Raw genomic sequence first — 21,756 nt, 5'->3', positions numbered from 1 at the left:
AACAAACCGCCCGGTCCTGGAAGGCAGCGCCTCTACTCAAGAGCAACGCACAGAAGCCGCTGCCCGTAAATACTGCTGTACGCCGGCCACAACAGACAGTGGGTGCGCAGAACTCTGTGGTAGCTCCATTCTGCTTGAAGAGGTATTCTGGCTTCAGTAAATAAAGCTTACTCATTGCTTTCACACGGCTGGGAGAATCACGCGGGATTTGCGCATTACAAGACGCACAAACCTTGCACGAATGTTAACCCAATTCTTTGGAATGGGGTCATATACATGAGCCATTTTTTCCCCACATCGCACTGCGGGAAAAAAATCTTGGCATGTCCTTTCTTTGGGTGTTCCCTCGGAACGCCTCGCCCATTGTTTTTAATGGGGCTGGAAAACACAATTGAAGGCCGCGCCGGAGGATCGCGACTGTACTCAAGTGCCAGGAGGTACTTTTGTCACAAAAAGGCCTCCCATTCGTGGGTTCATCACATGTTCCCTAGCGCAACTCGGCCTGATATAGCGTTTGCTCATGTGAAATTAGCCTAAAGAAGTTGTATCAAAATATGAAGTTATATCCGTTTCAGATAGGGGATAACTTGCTGAGATCCCCTCCAATCTCTAGAACAGTGGTCCCATGTTCCCCCTCCTCCTGCACCCCTCCGTAATGAGGAGAAGACTGAATGGAGCGCCGGTAACACAAGCACACCATTCAATTTCAATAGGACTCTCAAGTACTGAGCGGGTACTTCCGCCACTCCCATTGAAATAAATGGAGCACTGACCACACGTGCGGCCAGCGCTCCGTTCAGGGTGACATCACAGTGACAGGAGAACGGAACACGGGAGTCCCATTCCGTAAATTGGCAGGGGTCTCTGCCGTGATCAGCAAGTTATCCCCTGTACTGGGGGTGTCCTGTGGGAATAACTCATATTCTGGTACAAGCCCTTAAATGACATGTTAAAAAAATGTTGTAATATGCTGTCTGTATGTATAGCATTCCTGTTGTCACAAATAGGGACTTTATGGTTTACCTTCAGAGGCTGAGAATCCGTTCTGGTCATGTGACGACCACACAGGTACACGACTTGTTACCGTATATCCGGGCCTTGTAAGGAAGCGTACACCTGTGTCACATGACCACGACAGATTCGTATCGGCTGGAAAATAATCTTCACTGACCACAAGAATAAATCATAAAGACTCCGAAATCATGTCACAAAGTTGCAAAACTTTCCAAAATACAACGAATAAGCTTTATTTCTAGAAGCTGAAATACGTCCTTAATGCACAAAGGGAATAGGGTATAAATTAGGCCGGCTTCACATCCGCTTTGGGACCGGCAGTCGCAGGTTTCACCGCAGATCTGGCTCAGAATACCGGAAGAAAAAGTGCTGCATGGCACTTTTTCTGCCATCCAATAGCCAGGCGGAAAGCGGGCGGACCCCCATTATAGTCAATGGGGTAAGTCCGGCGCTGCTCGGTTCAATCCAGAGGCGGAGCCGCTTGGCTGTGGGGATTCCCCTATTCTGCTCCCTGAAAGCAGAACCCCAAGGCAGATGTGACACCGCTCTGAGGAACCTCCTGCAGGTCCCAATTACACCTTTGTGTTTATATATAGCAAGTCTGATAATGAGAATATGGTTTCTACGTTCCTGGATATCCATCTTAGAGATAAGTTGAGCTTTAGTGTTTTACGCCTCTTTCTCCTTCATATGTAGACAATACATTTATTCAAAAAAAGTGCAAATATAATAAAAGACGTTTATCAAACCTTCTGACTTGTTCTGTAAATATTGCATTGTTAATGGACTCACCTCTGTGCAAAGGAAGAAAATCACGTTCAGATTCCAGCTTATTTTAGTGTATTTATACACAAATAGAAAAACAAAAAATAATAGCAGATTACGCGCCGCCCCCTTCTCCGCCCCCTTCTCCGAGGTACTCAAAGTGGACAGTATAGGAAAATGGTCACAGAAACGTTACACATACATGTAACACTCAACCCAATCTGGAAATGAAGATGTGGCGATACACGGTATGATGCTGCGGAAACCGCAGACAGGATTTCTTTTTTGCAGACAGGTTTGTTCTTCTCTTCCGCCTCGGATAACCTACCGAAAATGAGCCTGAGAAACGTCAGTTAAAAAAAGGCAGCTCCTTGTAAACATTTTCAGTAAAGGAACGGTAGCCAGTGGGAGTGTGGCCGTCAATGTAACACTTATCCAGTCTCTTAAAGTCACTCTATAGTAACCGCGAGTCCATAGAGATTTAGGTTTTCTGCTCTGCTGTTGTGGCGACTTGTAAGGGAGCTTCTGGCTTCACAATTTGATATGTGATGAGATACTCTGGGTAAGCCTGCAGAGCGAAACACAGTATTAGGCCATAATCTCCAATACAGAATATCTATACTGCTGGCCTGTTCACTCAACCTGTGAACTCTATTACTCAAAACACAGTTTACCTAACCACTGGAATGGTAGGATAGTACACTGCATTACTTAGGTAGTGCATTCTACTAATCCTATGACTGCAGCTTATTAGAGTCTGCCAGGGGCGGGGCCCAATAGGCAGAGGTACATTGCAGACATGGAGGCCTTTGTCAGGGTTCCAGCTGCCATGGGTTCCTATTGCTACCTTGCAATGACACTGTGAGATGCCGATGGGTGACAGAAGGAACACCCTCTCCCAGTTATCTGCTTACATGCTGTAGTTGCTATTGATTGTGGCATGTAAGGGGTTAATCAGCCAGGATGTGAGGTTTCTCTGCATCTGGCAGTTACAGAAGGATCCGGGCGGTCAGTAGTCCGTCAAGCCACAGCCTTAGGGCTTATTTACACGAGCGTATATCGGTCGGCGATATACGCTTCCATCTAAGTAGTTCCCCCTTCCCTCCCTCTCACCAGCTCTCTGCTTTTCTCCTCCACTCCGGTGTTTGCAATGGGAGGGGCGGAGCTAAGCTCTGCTCTGTCCTGCCCACTCCCATTGCTGGCTATGGACAAGGGGCAGGGAGGGGGAGGGAGATTAGTTCCACCCCTATCCCATGCACTTCCATTGCAAACTGCTCGGAGGGGAGGAGAGAAGCAGAGAGCTGGTGAGGAGGAGGGAAGGGGGGGGGGACTACTTAGATGGAAGAATATATCGGCCGGCCGTGAAGATGCTGGCGGATATACGCTCATGTAACACAAGTTAAAAAGCTATTAGTGAGAGCAGTAAAAAGGTGCATTTGCCGTCACCAGAGGGTTAAGGAAGCAGAGATTTTTACCTTTTTGTCAAGCTGCAATTGAACAGGCATGACTTACTTTTCAGTTCACATAGCTGTGAGGTCTTGTGGTTCACTTCCTCATTGACGTAAGTTTCAATGGCAATATTTTGGGGTACATAGAACTTTGTGCTCAAGTTTTAATTTTAATTAATTTTATTTTAATTTACAAAAATATTCCCCCAAAATGTTTTTTAATATGCTATTAAAGATTTATTATAAATAACAAGACATTAAAAGGTAACAGTACTTGTAATTCTTTGGTATGGCCACTTATTTTTCAGGTAATTTTGCTTTAATTAAGAATACTTGCTTTGGGATTACTGTTCTCATCAGATTTTGTGCATTAATTACAAGATATCCGTCAAGCCCTACTCTATAGAAAGGATTAAAATCTCAAAAAGTGATTTAGGAAACACACTGGGCAAAACTAATACACCGAGTTATACCCAGTGCAAGGCCTGAGGGGGCGGTGCATTAAACAAGGATCTCTATGCCGTGCCTCCCCAAACGCTCTGCACTACGTATAAATCAGTTTTGCCTAAAATGTTCCTTTACAAAGTTCTCCTCGTTACAGACTTGCCCGGCACGCTGCTAGTATAGGTATAGGCCATCACTCTCCGATCAGTGGGAGATCAACCAAAATTAGGGCTGCACAAAAGCTTGCCGAGCCACCGTCCATGCAGCGAGGTCTGCTTCCCTTGAACAGCGATTGGGAGGTAGATAGACCCCCACCAATCAGAAAGCATAGCATGAACTACTGAAAATCACTATGGATTTAACCCTTTAAGTGAAATCTTATTGTACATACCTGTTCCCCTCTGTAGATGACATATTCTGCATATGCGAGTCCATTTACACTAGGCCTGCCGATAACAGAATGATGGCCCGGAGGGGCATGTGCCATCTTCATAGTGCTAAATTGCAGGAAAGATTTGCCAAGCGTCACTCTACAGAACAGCATTTGTCTGAGGGGAAGAAAAGATGATGTGACATGTTATGGATATCCCAGGAGATAATGCCGCACAACTATCAACATGAAGAAACCAATGAGCTGCCTGCTGAGAAACTGCCTAGTGTTAAAGAACATTAAAATATTCCATCTCTGTTGCTTTTGACACAAAATGGACTTCAAAATGGATCCCCGATTTCAATGGGGGTTTCAATTTGTTAAATATTTCTTTAGAAGACATATCCATCATGTATGTAATAGTTCATGTCAGTTGCAACTGTCATCTGTTATTAGATACATCATTTCAAGCTGTGAATTGTAACAATGTGACAACAAAAACTAAGGCATCATCGCTCTTTAAGGAGAGCACCTAGAAGGTGAGTGAGGAGACTTATAAGGCCATGCATGCTCCTCTGGGAAATGTATGCAAATAAGAAAAATGGAACAATACCTCTACAGTGCCACCTATGTCTGACCCTTTATACAGGTCTTTGTAACACTGATTGGGAATTGAAAACCAAGCCAGAATCCATACACAGACAGCTCTTTCGGAGTGCAGTAGGGGGACTATCTGCTTTTGACTCATTTGACAATCATTCTCTTACATAGCTATTTGAAAGGGGCCAATCACAAACAAACACGCAAACATTTCGGCGAAGTCTTAAGGCCCTTTTACACACAGTGATTATCACTCAGAATTCGTTCAAACAGCTGAAAGTGAGCGATAATCATTACATGTAAACGCGAGCAGTCGTCCACTGATTGTTTGCTGCTGTTTTTCAGCCCGCATAAAAACCATTGGCAAGCTGCTCAAAATTCGTTCTATTTGAATGGAATCCCTGCAGTTTGCCAACTTAAGGGGAGTAAACAATGTACTCATTGTGTTTGCCTTGCATACATAAGGAGTACATTGTTTACTCATGCCTGGAGAAAACAATGAAATCGACGCCTACCTGAGCAAACAACTCATACTAAGGGCTCATTCAGAGGAGCTTGTTTATGTGCGTACATACATGTGCACACAACCGCGTGTCTATTACAACCATTGGTCTCCTTTGATGTGTTCACATGTCCGAGTTTTACAGGCATGCAAGCGCGCACACCTACAAAAGATAGGACATGCGTGTGAATATTTCCAGCGGGGAGTCCCCTCATCACTGAACACTGTGACAGCACTGCCACAGTGTTCAGTAATGATGGCACTTCCCGCAGGAAGTAAAGAATCCCCTGCCACAGCTGATCGTGATGTTCTCTCATTGCTTTCAATGGGGCCACCGCTGCTGCCGGTAGCCCCATTGAAAGCAATGGGCTGCCAGCAACCCCTGCAGTGATTTTCAGAGAAGGGCTTTAAATATAAGCCCTTCCCTGAAAATCATCCCTAGCTGTTGTAAAAAATAAAAAAATATATATACTCACTTGTCCGCCGCTGCGAGGGCTCAGGCGCGTCTAGCCACTTGGTCCCCCTGCACGGCTCTGAAGCTCTTTCAGCAGACAGGGATTTAAAATCCCCGCCTGTTGAAAGGGCTGTGTCTGATTGGCTGAGTGCTATGAACAATTACAGGCAGCGCTCAGCTGTCATTCAATGAATGGCTGAGTACTGTCTGTGATTGCCTGAGCGCTCAGCCAATCAGACACAGCCCTTTCAGCAGGCGAAGATTTTAAATCCCTGTCTGCTGAAAGAGCTTCAGAGCAGTGCAGGGGGACCAAGCGGCTTGATGCCCTGAGCCCGACATCGGCGGAGAGGTGAGTACATATATGTTTTTTACAGCAGCTCAGGGTGATTTTTAAGGAAAGGCTTATGTTTAAAGCCCATCCCTGAAAATCACTGTAGGGGATGCCTGCAGAACATTGCTTTCAATGGGGCAGCTGGCAGCAGTGGTGGCCCCATTGAAAGCACTTGGCACGGAGCTTCGTTCATGCGTTTTTCTGCACATCCATGCAGCGCTGTGTTTTGCGCAGCAAGGGTGCATGCAAAACAACGCTCGTGTGAACGATGCCTAAAGGTGCATTTATGCGGCAATATGATCGCTCAAACGACAGTTTTGAGCGATCATCTTTGAATAACTCTTAAGTAGCTAATTAGCTACTTAAAGAGTTAAATGAACTGGCTCTCCCCCACTTTAACTGTTATTACTTAGCTAGCCAGTTGGTGTGCACGGGGTGGTGGCTGTCATTCACTGACTATAACGAAGTGATAGGACTTGAACGCAGAATAATAGGTCCTGAACAAGGCCCGAGAGGCTTGCTGATTAGGGGACTGACCTCTACTCTACATACACCTATGTGGGTGACTCTCAAGGTCTGGAATATCGCCCTCCACCTGATACAACAGCTAAATGGTCACCCCACACTCCCCTATGGAACAATCCCAATCTTCCACACTTACAGTGCATACCAGATACCATCTTCTGGAGACGGCATGGCGTCCCTACGGCATGGAGTCCCTACCTTTTCAGATAAAGTGGAAGGGGGCGATCTCTGCTTCGTCTTACAACTGAGGATACGTTTTGGCCTCACCAGTAGTTCCCTTTTTAGATACTTCCAACTCCAATAAGCCCTTAAAGCCCAGTTTGGGGGCTTGAACATCCCCCTTGCTTTAACCAGGCTGAAAAACCTGCCGCAGATGGCCAAACTCCTGAAACCTCTCTCGAGTTTTTATAGGCAGCTGACACGCAGTCTTACTTCTCTCTCAAGGATTAGACTCTTGAGAAATGATATACTGGACCAGGACGACCAGAGTGGCTTCTTGGCCACCTCCAATTCCCCCAACCCCACCCCATGGATTTGTGCTAGGAACAGACTAGTACACGCTCCTTCAAAGAAAACATTACACCCCTACGTAGCTGCATGCTAAGGGCCGATCCCCCAAGGCAGTCTGTCCAAGATACCAGACAAAGGTGGGCACAATCATGTATATGTTCTGGGAGTGTCATGTCTCACAGACTTACAGGTGTGACATTCTCGAGTTTCTAGAAACAAATTTGGGAACCAAGCGTATTTTGCATCCTAAGGTTTGCCCATTTGGCCTTGTGGGGTACATCCCGGTTGACACAGCATCACGCACTCTATACAAACTACTGCTTTTCTACGCAAAAAAAGTATTACTACTCAACTGGAAGCACCCCCAAAAAACCACCAAGACTGCTGCGTGTAATAAATTGTGTTATCCTTTTATATAAGCTGACGTACAAGGCTAGAGATATCCCTGCCAAATTTAATAGGATATGGGGACAATGGATTGAGCGCCCAGACACGTCTGAACGTTCCTTTAAAAAAAAAAAAATTAAAAAAAGTTAAATGCAGGTGGAGCAGGACACCGCTGACAACTCAGAGAACAGCAGCTGTTTTGTATATGCAAACAGCTGCTTTGTTCTCGGTTTCAGCTGGTATCCTGCTGTTAAGTCCCAGAGGGATACCAGCAAAAAGAATGCTATCAGCGCCGCCTGCTGCGATTTCTAGGTTCCTAGAAATGAGCGATGAACAAATACGATGTTGAGCGATGGCAGCGCGTTTAGACATAACAATTATCGCTCAAAAGCCATAATCGTTGTGTCTCAATGGGCCTTAAGTCTACTTTAGCTACTGAGGGAATGGAGATGAATGAAAGCCATTATCTGTACGTGGTAAATTTTTTTGCATCTGTCGGTTCATTCAGTCGTGCAGCCGGTTTAGCGATAACCTTTGCGTGTAAAAGGGCCTTTAGAACCAAACTTTTCTCTGGTCGCCACAACTTCTGGCAGGAGAGGAGTAGAATGAATATAGGGACATTTCTGTTCAGAGTTCTAGGCTACAGTTGTATGAAATAATGCTCATCTGTTCCATAATGCAAAAGCTTAGCAGACTTGTTTTATACCTGGCTTCATTTCATCAAGATTTAGGCAGGCTGCATATTATACTTACTGCCATAAACCTAAGAATAACCAAGGTCACATATAAATCACCAGTAGAAGCCCTAGCATGTCCTCCAAATAACTAGATTTGATGGCATTGTGAAGAAAATACAATAAATCTAGCCCCGACATTTAAAACCTTGCACTGTCAGCATAACGAATAGACGCAGTACAAAGAATGATTTGCACAAAGCATTGTCCAGGACACGGAGCTCCATTATCGCTCGTCCTCTCCTACCAGAAGCTTATTCTTAAACTATGCTATATTAATATTTATGTGCATGAAGTGTGTACAACCTATATACGTGCATGCTCGCTTGTCATCACTACAGAACTGTAATACAAACTTCAGTAACTTTCTAAATACACTGACCTTGCAGCGACCTTGAGTTACAACATGTAGAAGAGTGAGCTCAGACATGGTAGAATGCTGCACACGGTCAGTGTGTACTTCCACACAGTCAGGGATCCTTCACATGCGTTGTTGCGTGCGCCACAGTGCAACGCATTTGGGGCATGAAGGAGGTGCTTTTCTGCGTGTATGGGCACATTTTACTGTAGTTTTTTGCACATGCAGGGTCTGTTCACATGGGCAAGGGGCACCCCCCCCCCAATTTAAAAAGCTCTTTAGCCTATTGGGGTCCACAGTGTTCTTTTCCCTCTGGTTTTGCGCTGTATTTTGCGCATTCTGTTGCATATTGCGCTCACATTTCTGCACCCCACCACAGACCTGTATGGGGCCCTTTGGTGTGCAAATGCGCACAAAAGAGAGCATGTTCAATTTTTTTGATGTGGACATCAAATTTGCACGCAAAAAGAGCAGATCAGAACGAACCCACTGAAATTAATGGGTTCTATTCTCTGTGCATTGGGGTGAAGAAACAGAGAAGTCGTAGATCGTATAAAACCTGATATATCACTGGAGGCCGAGACGGCCGGGGCTCCGACTCACGGACGCCGAGACGGCCGGGGCTCCGACTCACGGACGCCGAGACGGCCGGGGCTCCGACTCACGGACGCCGAGACGGCCGGGGCTCCGACTCACGGACGCCGAGACGGCCGGGGCTCCGACTCACGGACGCCGAGACGGCCGGGGCTCCGACTCACGGACGCCGAGACGGCCGGGGCTCCGACTCACGGACGCCGAGACGGCCGGGGCTCCGACTCACGGACGCCGAGACGGCCGGGGCTCCGACTCACGGACGCCGAGACGGCCGGGGCTCCTGTAGATCTTTGTCTACTTGGCTGCAGCAATAGACTGCCTGTATCCCCATGTGGCCCCAGCAATGAATCAAGCTGTACCCCACTAAGGCGCATTGAACGTTGCAGTGGTCACATGGGTATATGGGCACTTCATCATTGGAGAAAAGCAAAAAAAAGACAGACAGTCATTACTGGAGTGGCAGGAACTTTAACATGTGCGTACTGCTTTTCTGCTTTGGACACTTTTTTTTTTTTTACACGTGTCCTTTAAAGTTATATAACCTATATAAAAGGTTAAGTATGTATAGAACGTGTGGAAGGGTAGTTCAAAAGCTGAACATTTGCTTTTAAGAACCCCAGAAATGTACACATTTTTATACCAGTTTCCTCCCCTTCTAGCTGATGACGCCGTAGTGTTTCTGAGAATACCGTATAAACAGAATTACATTCACTTCAGAAGACACAAACCTGTGGCAGATGTAACAGGATCTATCCTTGTGCGTTGGACACCCAGTTCCTCCCCCTATTCCATAGACATACTGATTGCTTTTGGAAGAATTCTCTGCAAAATAGATGCCGGCGCCAAACATGCCCCCGATGTATGCATGCCGCTCATCGAAGCCTTTGTGTATGATGGCATTGATAAAGGGAGAACCTGTTAGAAAAGAAAAAGAACGTAATAATCAAATCACTATAAATTGTAGTGTACACAGATTAAACCTTGTCCGACATCTCCAACAGAAGACTGCAGGGTGGAACTTAGGCTTGTCTCTGAATATGGAGGGCCCAATAACATACGTTATAAGACATGGGTTATATTGGGTCAGTTAGTGACGTGATGGGGAATGTATCAGGACAGCAAGCACTGGACTTCTGGATGACTAGTCCTTGAAGGGGCGCTGCCAGTTAGCAGGTCTACTACATTTCCCAGTGCTGACCTCGGGCAGAACGGATTTAATTTAAAGCAAGATTTTGTGTTTAGAACAATTTAGGAATTGTTCCCATTCTTGCCTGGTGCATAGATGAAGGCCGGGTCTCCTGCCAACTCAATCCACAGACTCTATACTGCAGCTCTTTGTCTGCCTCATTAATGTAACTTCCGCAGATAGAATTATTTCCTGTGCAGTCTGAACGCTCGCCCGGTATGGCTGCCCGATGCTCTTATTGGAAGGGAATATCACCTTGTTACAAAATGTATCTCAGGTAAAACAGAAACGCAGAGAATCTGGAGTCTACATGATCTATGAATCAGGCCGCCTGCAGACGGGCGGGTCGGATCCAGTGGCGAAAATTCTCGCTGCGGGACCCGAGCGCCTGCAGGGAGGAGCGCGTACTCACCCGTGCCCGGCGGCCCCGGCTCTTTCATCGGCCATCTGCATAGGAGTGCGTATTGTAATGCACTCCTATGCAGGCTTTCAGTGGCGGAAATGCCGCGGGAAATCCCGCCGCGGGATTTCTGCCCGTGTGCAGGGGGCCTTATTGTGGAGCGCGGAGAATCCAACTTGATGGGTCTCTGTGTCTGTTCATCCCTTCAAAAGATCAACTGGCTGTCAGTGAATGAAAACTTTCTTGTTTACATTTAGAGGGTGAAAGCTCCATCCTAAGTTTTGTTGAGCCGGACTAGGACAGGACAACAGCACATGTATTGTTCTCAGGCCGGGCTCACACGTCCGCAGCAAGATGCAGGCATTGAAAAGCACGTACTTTCACTTTTTTGTTCACAGTCGCAGATACAAATTGCGTATTCTGCGAGCAGAAGAAAAATCGCTGCATGCTCTATTTTGTGGCGGACGCCTCCATAGAAGTAAAAAGTGGCTGTCCAACCCGCAGGTACCTACGTCATCGCTAGACCACGGCGCAGGAAATGCAGTGGACAAAACAAAAAAAACTGTACTGTGCATGACCGACGGTGAACCGCTGCAATCATATGCATTGCAGAAAAAACAGGTATGCAGGGTGACCAGCCGGGCTCACAGCCTACCAGATGAGGAATCCAGTCCGCCCGTATGAGCCCAGGCTTAGAATTTGTTATAAGCATAAGAGTGCAGATATGGGAGCAGATCTGCGCCAGGACCAGAATCAACCTCTAAAGGTCCATTCACATGGGACGACAGTCGGGCAAACGACGCCCGACACTCGTCCCTGTGTTTCCTCGCTCCCGTGCAGAGCTGTCTCGTTCACAGAGCGGCCAGCAGGGGGGCGGGGCAGTGCAGGGGATTTCTCTCCTCACACTCCCCCCACCCTGCTCCATTAAGATAACACAGCGGCTGTTCACTACTGAAAGGCCGCTGTTTTAACTGAACAATGAGCGACCAGCTGATCTTTTATGCTGCATAAATGATGAACGATCAGCTGATCACTCATCGTTCAGTTAAACAGCGGCCGTTCAGTAGTGAACACCAGCTGTGTTATCTTAATGGAGCGGGGCGGGGGAGTGTGAGGAGCCCCGCCCCCCTGCTGGCCGCTCCGTGAGCGAGCCAGCTGTGCTAGCTCCCGTGCAGGAGTGCGGGGATACAGGGACGAGTGTGGGGCATCGTTTGCCCGACATTGTCCCGTGTAAATGGATCTTAAATGTAATCAGTGTTCTCATTGACATTTTAGCAAACAGACAGGAAGCCACATCAGACTACAATGGCGGTCACTGCATTATCACAGACACAGTCAATATATCAACAATGTCTTTCAAAAGTAGTAGATCAGATTTGTTTTTAAGGGGGTTTTTTATTAAAAAAAAGTGGGTGTGTGTTGCAAATACGCATCATAGAGAGCTGCTGCATGCATTATATTCATATGAAGCATAAGTCATGCAGGTAGAAATTGGACGTTTTCGGCTCCTCCCAGCAGCTGAAGCCTGCCCTTTATAGTGCTATATGAGGCCATGTTTAGCTGCTGGGAGGAGCCAAAAATGGGCGATGGAGCAGGAGCGCTGCAGACGGAAAATGCAGGTACTATTTAAATACACTGAGATCAAGTTTATAAAGGATGGAAGAGACTTCCCTGTTTTGCAACAAGAAATACTCTTTAATTAATGTCTAAAAGCACACCGGCGTCCTCCACCCCATAGTAGGGATCATACCGTGGAACAACATGCGCTCGTTGTGGTGGTTATGGTTTTCTTCGGACACTTCTTTTTGGCGGTGACAGAATCTCTCTCGGAGTTTTTTATTTACAACCTTCTGAATCTAATAAAACACACAAAAACAAGTAGATGATGCACACAAATATACAAAATAACCACAAAAACACAAAATCAAAGAAATGATGACCCCTTAAACCGGCAGGGCACATGAACATTAACCCCATTCAAAAATCTAGAGTATACAGTGTATGTCTGCCGTCTTACCATTCAGGTTCTTCCTCTCATCCCTGCAAACAGACCCAGCCTGGCGTTAAGGGGGAACTAAGCTCTTTACAGACCTCTGACATCTCACAGCGACATGCCAGAAGGTTTGATCAGTTAGGATCCTGGTGCCTGCGATCCCCACTGATTGCTGTAACAGGCAGGAGTGCTCATCGGAGCGCTGAGCCCATTCGGCGGTTTCAGTCACTGCTCGGAGCGCTGTAGGAGCTCTATAGAAAGTCCAAACCGCTCGCAGTGACCGAAGAACAGCCCAATGTTTATCTGTGAGCTTCTGCCTGTTCGTTTTAACAACTGGTGGGGGTCTCAGCACCCGGATCCCCACCAATGAAAACTTCTGACACGTCACTACGCATGTGAGAAGTTTGTAAAAAGTTTAGTTACCCTCGAAGCTTCTTTTACAGCATGTTTTCGGATCGCCCTGCTCTCTGTCTTAGCTTTCCATCTTAAATGTCGAAAATGGGATGCGAGACAGAAACCTGAATGGAAGTATATTCATTCACATGTGAAACTCAGACCCCTTTGGTCTCCATCTCACAAGAAAGACAGTCCGGGTTGGAAATCTTGTGAAACTGGAGGTCATGTTTCCGTATCAATGCTCAATGATATTGTGGGAAAAGATTCAGTAGAACCAGTAATTTACAAGTGTATTAAAGGGGTTGTCCCACACCGAAACGTTTTTTTTTTTTTTTTCAATAGCCCCCCCGTTCGGCGCGAGACAAACCCGATGCAGGGGTTTAAAAAAAAAAAAAAACGGATAGTACTTACCCGAATCGCCGCGCTCCGGTGACTTCTTACTTACCTTACCAAGATGACCGCCGGGATCTTCACCCACGATGCACCGCGGGTCTTCTCCCATGGTGCACCGTGGGCTCTGTGCGTTCCATTGCCGATTCCAGCCTCCTGATTCGCTGGAATCGGCACACGTGACGGGGCGGAGCTACGAGGAGCAGCTCTCCGGCACGAACGGCCCCATTCAGAAGGGAGAAGACCGGACTGCGCAAGCGCGTCTAATCGGGCGATTAGATGCTGAAATTAGACGGCACCATGGAGACGAGGACGCTAGCAACGGAACAGGTAAGTGAATAACTTCTGTATGGCTCATAATTAATGCACGATGTATATTACAAAGTGCATTAATATGGCCATACAGAAGTGCTGAACCCCACTTGCTGCCGCGGGACAACCCCTTTAATGATCTTTCCATGCTTGTAGGTCTCCCTCAATGATTGGCAGCCCTCCCCCGGACTGTACAGAGATAGCGGTCCATCAGTAATGGTAGCGCCCAGTGGACCTCCAAGCCCAAGTCATCCTGAATATCTTCCCACAAAACTATCTATCAGTCGGCTCGGTTCTTTGTGCTCTCTACCAACAGCAGATAGGACTGAGCATACAACGTGCAGGTTCTCTTTAAGGTGGGACGCAATTAACCCTTCGTCTAACATTAAGATTTCCCTGCATAGCTCCGATGTCAGGCGAGAGGCGACACGTTTCTAACAGTAAACAGGGCAGCGCTCCGATGTCGGAGGTTGTTCTGCATGGGTAGGTTACAGTATACAGGGCAGCGCTCCGATGTCGGAGGTGGTTCAGCATGGGTAGGTTACAGTATACAGCGCAGCGCTCCGATGTCGGAGGTTGTTCTGCATACATATGTTACAGTATACAGGGTAGCGCTCCGATGTCGGAGGTGGTTCAGCATGGGTAGGTTACAGTATACAGGGCAGCGCTCCGATGTCGGAGACTGTTCTGCATGGGTAGGTTACAGTATACGGGGCAGCGCTCAGATGTCGGAGACTGTTCTGCATGGGTAGGTTACAGTATACAGGGCAGCGCTCTGATGTCGGAGGCTGTTCTGCATGGGTAGGTTACAGTATACAGGGCAGCGCTCCGATGTCAGAGGCGGTTCTGCATGGGTAGGTTACAGTATACAGGACAGCGCTTAGATGTCGGAGGCTGTTCTGCATGGGTAGGTTACAGTATACAGGGCAGCGCTCCGATGTCAGAGGCGGTTCTGCATGGGTAGGTTACAGTATACAGGGCAGCGCTCCGATGTCAGAGGCGGTTCGGCATGGGTAGGTTACAGCATACAGGGGAGCGCTCCGATGTCAGAGGCTGTTCTGCATGGGTAGGTTACAGTATACAGGGCAGAGCTCCGATGTCGGAGGCGGTACTGCATGGGTAGGTTACAGTATACAGGGCAGTGCTCCGATGTCAGAGGCGGTTCGGCATGGGTAGGTTACAGCATACAGGGCAGCGCTCCAATGTCGGAGGCGGTTCTGCATATGTAGGTTACAGTATACAGGGCAGCGCTCCGATGTCGGAGGCGGTTCTGCATATGTAGGTTACAGTATACAGGGCAGCGCTCCGATGTCGGAGGCGGTTCTGCATGGGTAGGTTACAGTATACAGGGCAGCGCTCCGATGTCAGAGGCGGTTTGGCATGGGTAGGTTACAGTATACAGGGCAGCGCTCCGATGTCGGAGGCTGTTCTGCATATGTATATTACAGTATACAGGGCAGCGCTTCAATGTCGGAGATTGTTCTGCATAAGTATGCTACAGTATACAGGGCAGAGCTCCGATGTCGGAGGCTGTTCTGCATGGGTAGGTTACAGTATACAGGGCAGTGCTCCGATGTCAGAGGCGGTTCGGCATGGGTTGGTTACAGTATACAGGGCAGCGCTCCGATGTCGGAGGTTGTTCTGCATATGTATGTTACAGTATACAGGGCAGTGCTCCAATGTTGGAGATTAACATACATATGCAGAACAATCTCCAACATTGGAGCGCTGCCCTGTATACTGTAACCTACCCATGCAGTACCGCCTCCGACATCGGAGCGCTGCCCTGTATACTGTAACCTACGCATGCAGAACAGCCTCCAACATCGGAGCGCTGCCCTGTATACTTGTAACATACATATGCAAAACAACCTCCGACATCGGAGCGCTGCCCTGTATACTGTAACCTACCCATGCAGAACAGCCTCCGACATCGGAGCGCTGCCCTGTATACTGTAACATACATATGCAGAACACAGTATACAGGGCCGCGCTCCGATGTCGGAGGTTGTTTTGCATATGTATGTTACAGTATACAGGGCAGCGCTCCGATGTCGGAGGCGGTTCTGCATATGTAGGTTACAGTATACAGGGCAGCGCTCCGATGTCGGAGGCGGTTCTGCATGGGTAGGTTACAGTATACAGGGCAGCGCTCCGATGTCAGAGGTGGTTCAGCATGGGTAGGTTACAGAATACAGGGCAGCGCTCTGATGTCGGAGGCGGTTTGGCATGGGTAGGTTACAGTATACAGGGCAGCGCTCCGATGTCAGAGGTGGTTCAGCATGGGTAGGTTACAGTATACAGCGCAGCGCTCCGATGTCGGAGGTTGTTCTGCATACATATGTTACAGTATACAGGGTAGCGCTCCGATGTCGGAGGTGGTTCAGCATGGGTAGGTTACAGTATACAGGGCAGCGCTCCGATGTCGGAGGCTGTTCTGCATGGGTAGGTTACAGTATACAGGGCAGCGCTCCGATGTCGGAGGCTGTTCTGCATGGGTAGGTTACAGTATACAGGGCAGCGCTCCGATGTCGGAGGCTGTTCTGCATGGGTAGGTTACAGTATACGGGGCAGCGCTCCGATGTCGGAGGCGGTACTGCATGCGTAGGTTACAGTATACAGGGCAGCGCTCCGATGTCGGAGGCGGTACTGCATGGGTAGGTTACAGTATACAGGGCAGGGCTCCGTTGTCGGAGGCTGTTCTGCATGGGTAGGTTACAGTATACAGGGCAGCGCTCCGATGTCGGAGGTGGTTCAGCATGGGTAGGTTACAGTATACAGGGCAGCGCTCCGATGTCGGAGGTGGTTCAGCATGGGTAGGTTACAGTATACAGGGCAGCGCTCCGATGTCGGAGGCTGTTCTGCATGGGTAGGTTACAGTATACAGGGCAGCGGTCCGATGTCGGAGGCTGTTCTGCATGGGTAGGTTACAGTATACAGGGCAGCGCTCCGATGTCGGAGGCGGTACTGCATGGGTAGGTTACAGTATACAGGGCAGCGCTCCGATGTCGGAGGCGGTACTGCATGGGTAGGTTACAGTATACAGGGCAGGGCTCCGTTGTCGGAGGCTGTTCTGCATGGGTATGTTACAGTATACAGGGCAGCGCTCAGATGTCGGAGACTGTTCTGCATGGGTAGGCTACAGTATACAGTGCAGCGCTCCGATGTCGGAGGCGGTTCTGCATGGATAGGTTACAGTATACAGGGCAGCGCTCCGATGTCGGAGGCGGTTCGGCATGGGTGGGCTACAGTATACAAGGCAGTGCTTTACTATACATATACAGAACGGCCTCAGACATCGGAGTCTGCAACATGCTAATGTAACCCTGGTGCTGAATGTATCACAAATTTCCAGTACCTGGTGCAAAAGCATAGTATACCGAGCCAACTACAAACACAGGGCTGCAGTTTTGAGGTTTCTGACAGCATGCAGTCCTTATTTTTATAAGAATATTGTATGCATTCAATAGAGGGTAACATTCAGAAACTGACAAATTATAAAACGCATCCAATACAGAGTAGTAATAGTGGATAACCTACTCTGATCACGTTGTATCTGTTGAACACCCCGCCAGCATTGCCCCCATCTCTGTGCTCGCGGATAGAGTTTTGCATCTGTAAAAGAAGAAAACGATCAGGTGGCACATGACGGCGTTAGGACCGACTACAGGGATATTCACATGCGGAAGGTCATCTTCATAAAGGTCATGAATGGGGTTTGCAGAAATCCATATGCATGCTGCAGAAATAACTGAGATGGACACAAGTGTTCAGTCACAGAAAGGTCTGCAGAAAACCTGATTAATATGATAAAGGATCCCTTATACCACCATGTGTGTGAGGAGAATATCTGAAGATACGTACTGAAGTAGTCCTCTAAATAAAAGGCAAATTCTGCTTTGTATTTGCATATTACCCAGAGGAGCATGCATGGCCTTATAAGTCTCTTCACTCACCGTCTAGGTGTCTCCTTAAGGAGAAAAGATAGCGACCCTCAGTTTCTATAAAGTAAGCTCATATGTCAGAAAATGAAAAGCTCTGCAATTTTACTATTTTATGCCTAAATGTCTACAAGATCTTTGCTTGTGATCAGTGAACAGGAGCCTTCATTGCTTACTTCCAGAGGAGTCTTGCTGCAGCACAATTACTGGAGTCTTGTAATGAGACATACCGCTATAGGGAATCACATCACCAGGGCAGATTTTACCTAGTAATCAATAAAGGCTCAATGACTGTATGAAGAGAACTTGACAATTGTAAGACCTGATACTCAATGTATATTAGAAAACAGTGTAACTACCAATATATACGGACTAAGCTCTAGTTGCTGAAACCATAAGCTCCCTTTAAGTATATTCCATGCTCCTTCCAATCCCATTCAGTGAAAGCTAAACGCTTGCTGCCCAATATGTCTTGTCATTGGATTGACCCTTAGAACAACAAATAATATATACAGTACATAAACGTACTAAGTGGGCCTATTACTCACTATATACTGGGCGCAGCAGGAGTAATGGCAATATGTGGAAATGGGATCAAGGTCATGCCCTTGCATACTTGTAACCAGTATCATTACCACCATGCCAATGCGCTGCTACAAAGTAAAACTAGAAATGATGACATTAAGCGGCTTCTATTTTTATTCTATGAAGCCATTGAGCTTTGGAAAAAAACATCAATCAGCCGCATCGATCCACATTTGTTGATCAGTGTTAATAGATGAACACGCAAATGGTTAATTAGAGATGAGCGAGCATACCCGATAAGGCAAACTACTCGAGCGAGTATTGTCCTTAGCGAGTACCTGCCCGCTCGGAAGAAAAGATTCGGATGCCGGCGTGGGTGAGCGGTGAGTTGCGGGAGTGAGCAGGGGGGAGAGAGATCTCCCCTCCGTTCCCCCCCGCTGGCACCCGAATCTTTTCTTCTGAGCGGGCAGCTACTCGCTAAGGACAATGCTCGCTCGAGTTAGCGAGTATGCTTGCTCATCTCTATTAATAATGCACCTTCAAACTGGATGCACTAAAGAACATCAGTCTGGGTCCTTTTAGACGAGCCGATTATCATGCGACGTTATCACTCTCTTATTTAGTCTGTTCGTACAGGCAGATAAATTGTTGGCTTGTTGAAACAAAAATTGTTCAGTCTTTCACAATCTCTTTATAAGCGAACGAGCCAACGATGATTTTTATGCCAGCATAAAATGCATGACGAATCAAAAGTGAATGACTCTCGTTCCCTCGTGTTCAGACCGAGCGATCATCGTGACACTTTCGCTCATTTGAACGGTAATCGTGCCATCTAAGAGCACCTTTTCAGTGTCCAGTTTCAGCAAGACTCGTGTCGCACTCACCAGTGTCACAACTAATCAAGTGACGGGCGCCAGCAAACTTCAAACAACGCCAGCTACATGTTCCGAGACCTCCTAAATTGTGTTATCGTTTGTTCTTTCTATGGTGTGAATTTTGATATAATCTATAAAGTGGTGGGAAATTGCCAGTCTTCAATGTAATTGCTAACAAGGCGCAATTTTCTGCCATGTTCTACAAGCGTTGGGTATCCTGATGTAAATGCATGGGGTAGAGCGCTGCCGGACGGCTTCTAGTCATCAACAAGTGTATCCGTAGGAAGCAAGAGCAATTACCTCTTCCTCAACTGATTGATATTCTTTATCATCTGAAGCAAGATCCAAGAGAACAGTGCCTTGACTAACACAGTGAAAAGTCAAATAAGGATTGGTTCCTGCAATGGGGAAAAAAAGTATCAAAGGGTTACAAAATGATAAAGGAAATTCAGGCGCTCCTGGCTGTTGTGATAGCGGCAAAAGGCAGTATTGATGAGAAATGTCTGCACAGATCAAAAGCGGAACATGAAGCAGAGCCAAGCAATTATGGCGCCTGTACCTGGATGCCTCAAAGCTACCCGGGCCTTGAAAAGAAAAGTCTTAAAGATTAATTGCACAAAGTGTTCTGTGTTAAGAAATAATGGACGATCAAATCCACAGTGGCGCTCCGGAGATGTCTCTTTCCGATAGAGCCTCGCAAGGCCAAGCAGCGGTTCAGTCTTATTTAAGATGGATATGCCTTAACTCCCCGGAAAACTCTTCTTTATCTCGAACATTCTAACTTCAGTGATTAGTTTTTCACTTGTCCCTAGCTAGGCTTCCAATTTTCTACAATTGAAACGGCTGAAGCAAGGTTTCCAACATGGCACTGAAAAACTTGCACTAAGTGCATTTTAGCCACTTCCCACTGCTGCCAATATTGGTGTTCCAGCTCCATTAAAAAAAAATTGTCTGCCCTCTTCTGCTGGGTCCCAGAGGGCAGATGATATTCAAGCATCATCATCATACATATTTTCCCCAAAATAGGACCTACCCTGATAGTAAGCCCTACCCTGATTTTTGGGGAGGGCTTGAAATATAAGCCCTACCCTGAAAATTGGCACTGGCTACACTACATGGGGAAAAAAAGCAATACTTACTTAACAGGCGCCGTTTGGGCCCCTCCCGGCAGGCCGCAGCGCTCCGGCAGGCTTTCATGCAGCATCATTGAATGACTATGATTGGTTCATCGAGCGCCGGCTTTCATTGGCTGAGGCAGTGTTTCTGAACCAATCAAAGCAATCACTTGCTGGAGCGCCGCAGTCCAGCGTGAGGGACCCAAACGGCGCCTGCTAGGTTCGTATATAAAACCCACCCGAAAATAAGACCCAGTGCCTCTTTTGGGGCAAAAAATTAATATAACACAGGGTCTTATTTTCAGGGAAAACCGGTAGTTCACCTTCATCCATTTCAATGCCACGTCTTTCTTTTCTCAAATCAGATGTGTCACTTTACGTGGTAATAACTTTGGAAGTGTTTAGACCCCGCAGGTGTTACTTAAGTTTTTTGCCAAAAACACGTAGGTTTAGGACCACATTTTTCTCTTTCTTGAGGGGTAATAGGTGAAAAAGCACCCCAGAATTTTCTGCCCAGTTCATCCCAAACGCTGCAGACCAGAATTGGACACGCTATGTTGTTTGCCTGCGGATATCAAGCAGCACACAGACACGTGCCCACGTGCTGCCGACAATCTCAGGCACAACGTTCTTACGCCTGTGTGAATACACTCTTGGAGCAGCGTCACACACAAGTGTAAACACTGCAATTTCTGCAGCAGACTTTTAAGCAGATATTCGGTACAAGACAAGCAACGAAACTGCTGCAAAATCTGCACCACTTAGGTGTGGATTTCGTGTTTGCGGATTTCCAGGGGTTTTCCACTGCGGAAAGCCTGACGCTAATAAGCTATTTGTGAAGCCATATGTGGATCCACTTAGTGATAGGATTCGGATTTAGAAGAAGAAAGCACACCCCTCGCTCTGTGCGGATTCAGGAGAAGTATTAGTGCAGCTGGCCGAGCAATACTCCGTAGATTAGTTCAGATCCATATATTGATTGTGACGCGTTTCGGCTTCGCAATAAATATATGGATCTACACTAATCTACGGAGTATTGCTCGGCCGGCTGCAGTAATGCCTCTCCTGAATCCGCACAGAGCGAGGGGTGTGCTTTTTTCTTCTAAATCCAAATCTCAGTTGTCGGCTCCTGGTTTCCCAGGTTCGCGGTTTGTGACCTCAGACGTCTCTCCAGACTTACTGGATCGCGGACAAAGGACTGTCTACATGCCAACTTGGACTGCGGGTGCCGGTGGGATCCCCTTGGTAAGAGTCTACCCACCGCGCACTGGGTGAGTGTATATTCACTTTCCATTACATTCCTCTGAATTCCATTGCACAAGGCCTAATTCTGATGTGTATTATTTCTATCCACTTAGTAATTGGAGCCCCCTGGGTGTCCCCACGTAGAAATCAGCTCCCCTAGGTATCTCTACCTAATAGGACACTCTCACTCTCCATGGCCCCAAATAACAATATTGACCAGCTATGTGGCCTTACTTAGTAATAGGATGCCCCTGTGTTTCCATTAGTAATAACCCCCGACCACACATTGTAATAGGGCCCTCTGTGCTACAATGTATGTTTAGGTCCTCTGGGGCCTTCTCC

At 47.3% G+C, this 21,756-nt stretch overlaps 1 protein-coding gene across 2 annotated transcripts in view; it reads right to left on the bottom strand.

The window, feature by feature from the left end:
• Positions 1 to 1,222: 1,222 nt before the first annotated feature.
• Positions 1,223 to 21,756, bottom strand: part of TNKS (tankyrase) — a 186,571-nt gene continuing 166,037 nt past the window's right edge. For both annotated transcript variants that reach the window (XM_066574526.1, XM_066574527.1), the window contains exons 22-27: positions 19,355 to 19,452; positions 17,254 to 17,328; positions 12,373 to 12,478; positions 9,765 to 9,951; positions 4,063 to 4,219; positions 1,223 to 2,347 (exon numbers count right to left, since the gene is read on the bottom strand). In XM_066574526.1, coding sequence (XP_066430623.1) covers positions 2,261 to 2,347; positions 4,063 to 4,219; positions 9,765 to 9,951; positions 12,373 to 12,478; positions 17,254 to 17,328; positions 19,355 to 19,452 — 710 coding nt within the window. In that variant the 3' untranslated portion in view covers positions 1,223 to 2,260. The remainder of the gene's footprint in view (positions 2,348 to 4,062; positions 4,220 to 9,764; positions 9,952 to 12,372; positions 12,479 to 17,253; positions 17,329 to 19,354; positions 19,453 to 21,756) is intronic.

The sequence above is a fragment of the Eleutherodactylus coqui genome, chromosome 7 (genome assembly GCF_035609145.1).
Source record: "Eleutherodactylus coqui strain aEleCoq1 chromosome 7, aEleCoq1.hap1, whole genome shotgun sequence".
In the NCBI taxonomy this organism is placed as follows: Eukaryota; Metazoa; Chordata; class Amphibia; order Anura; family Eleutherodactylidae; genus Eleutherodactylus; species Eleutherodactylus coqui.
Note: the sequence above shows the minus strand (reverse complement) of the source record. Positions and strands in the feature narration are given on the sequence as shown.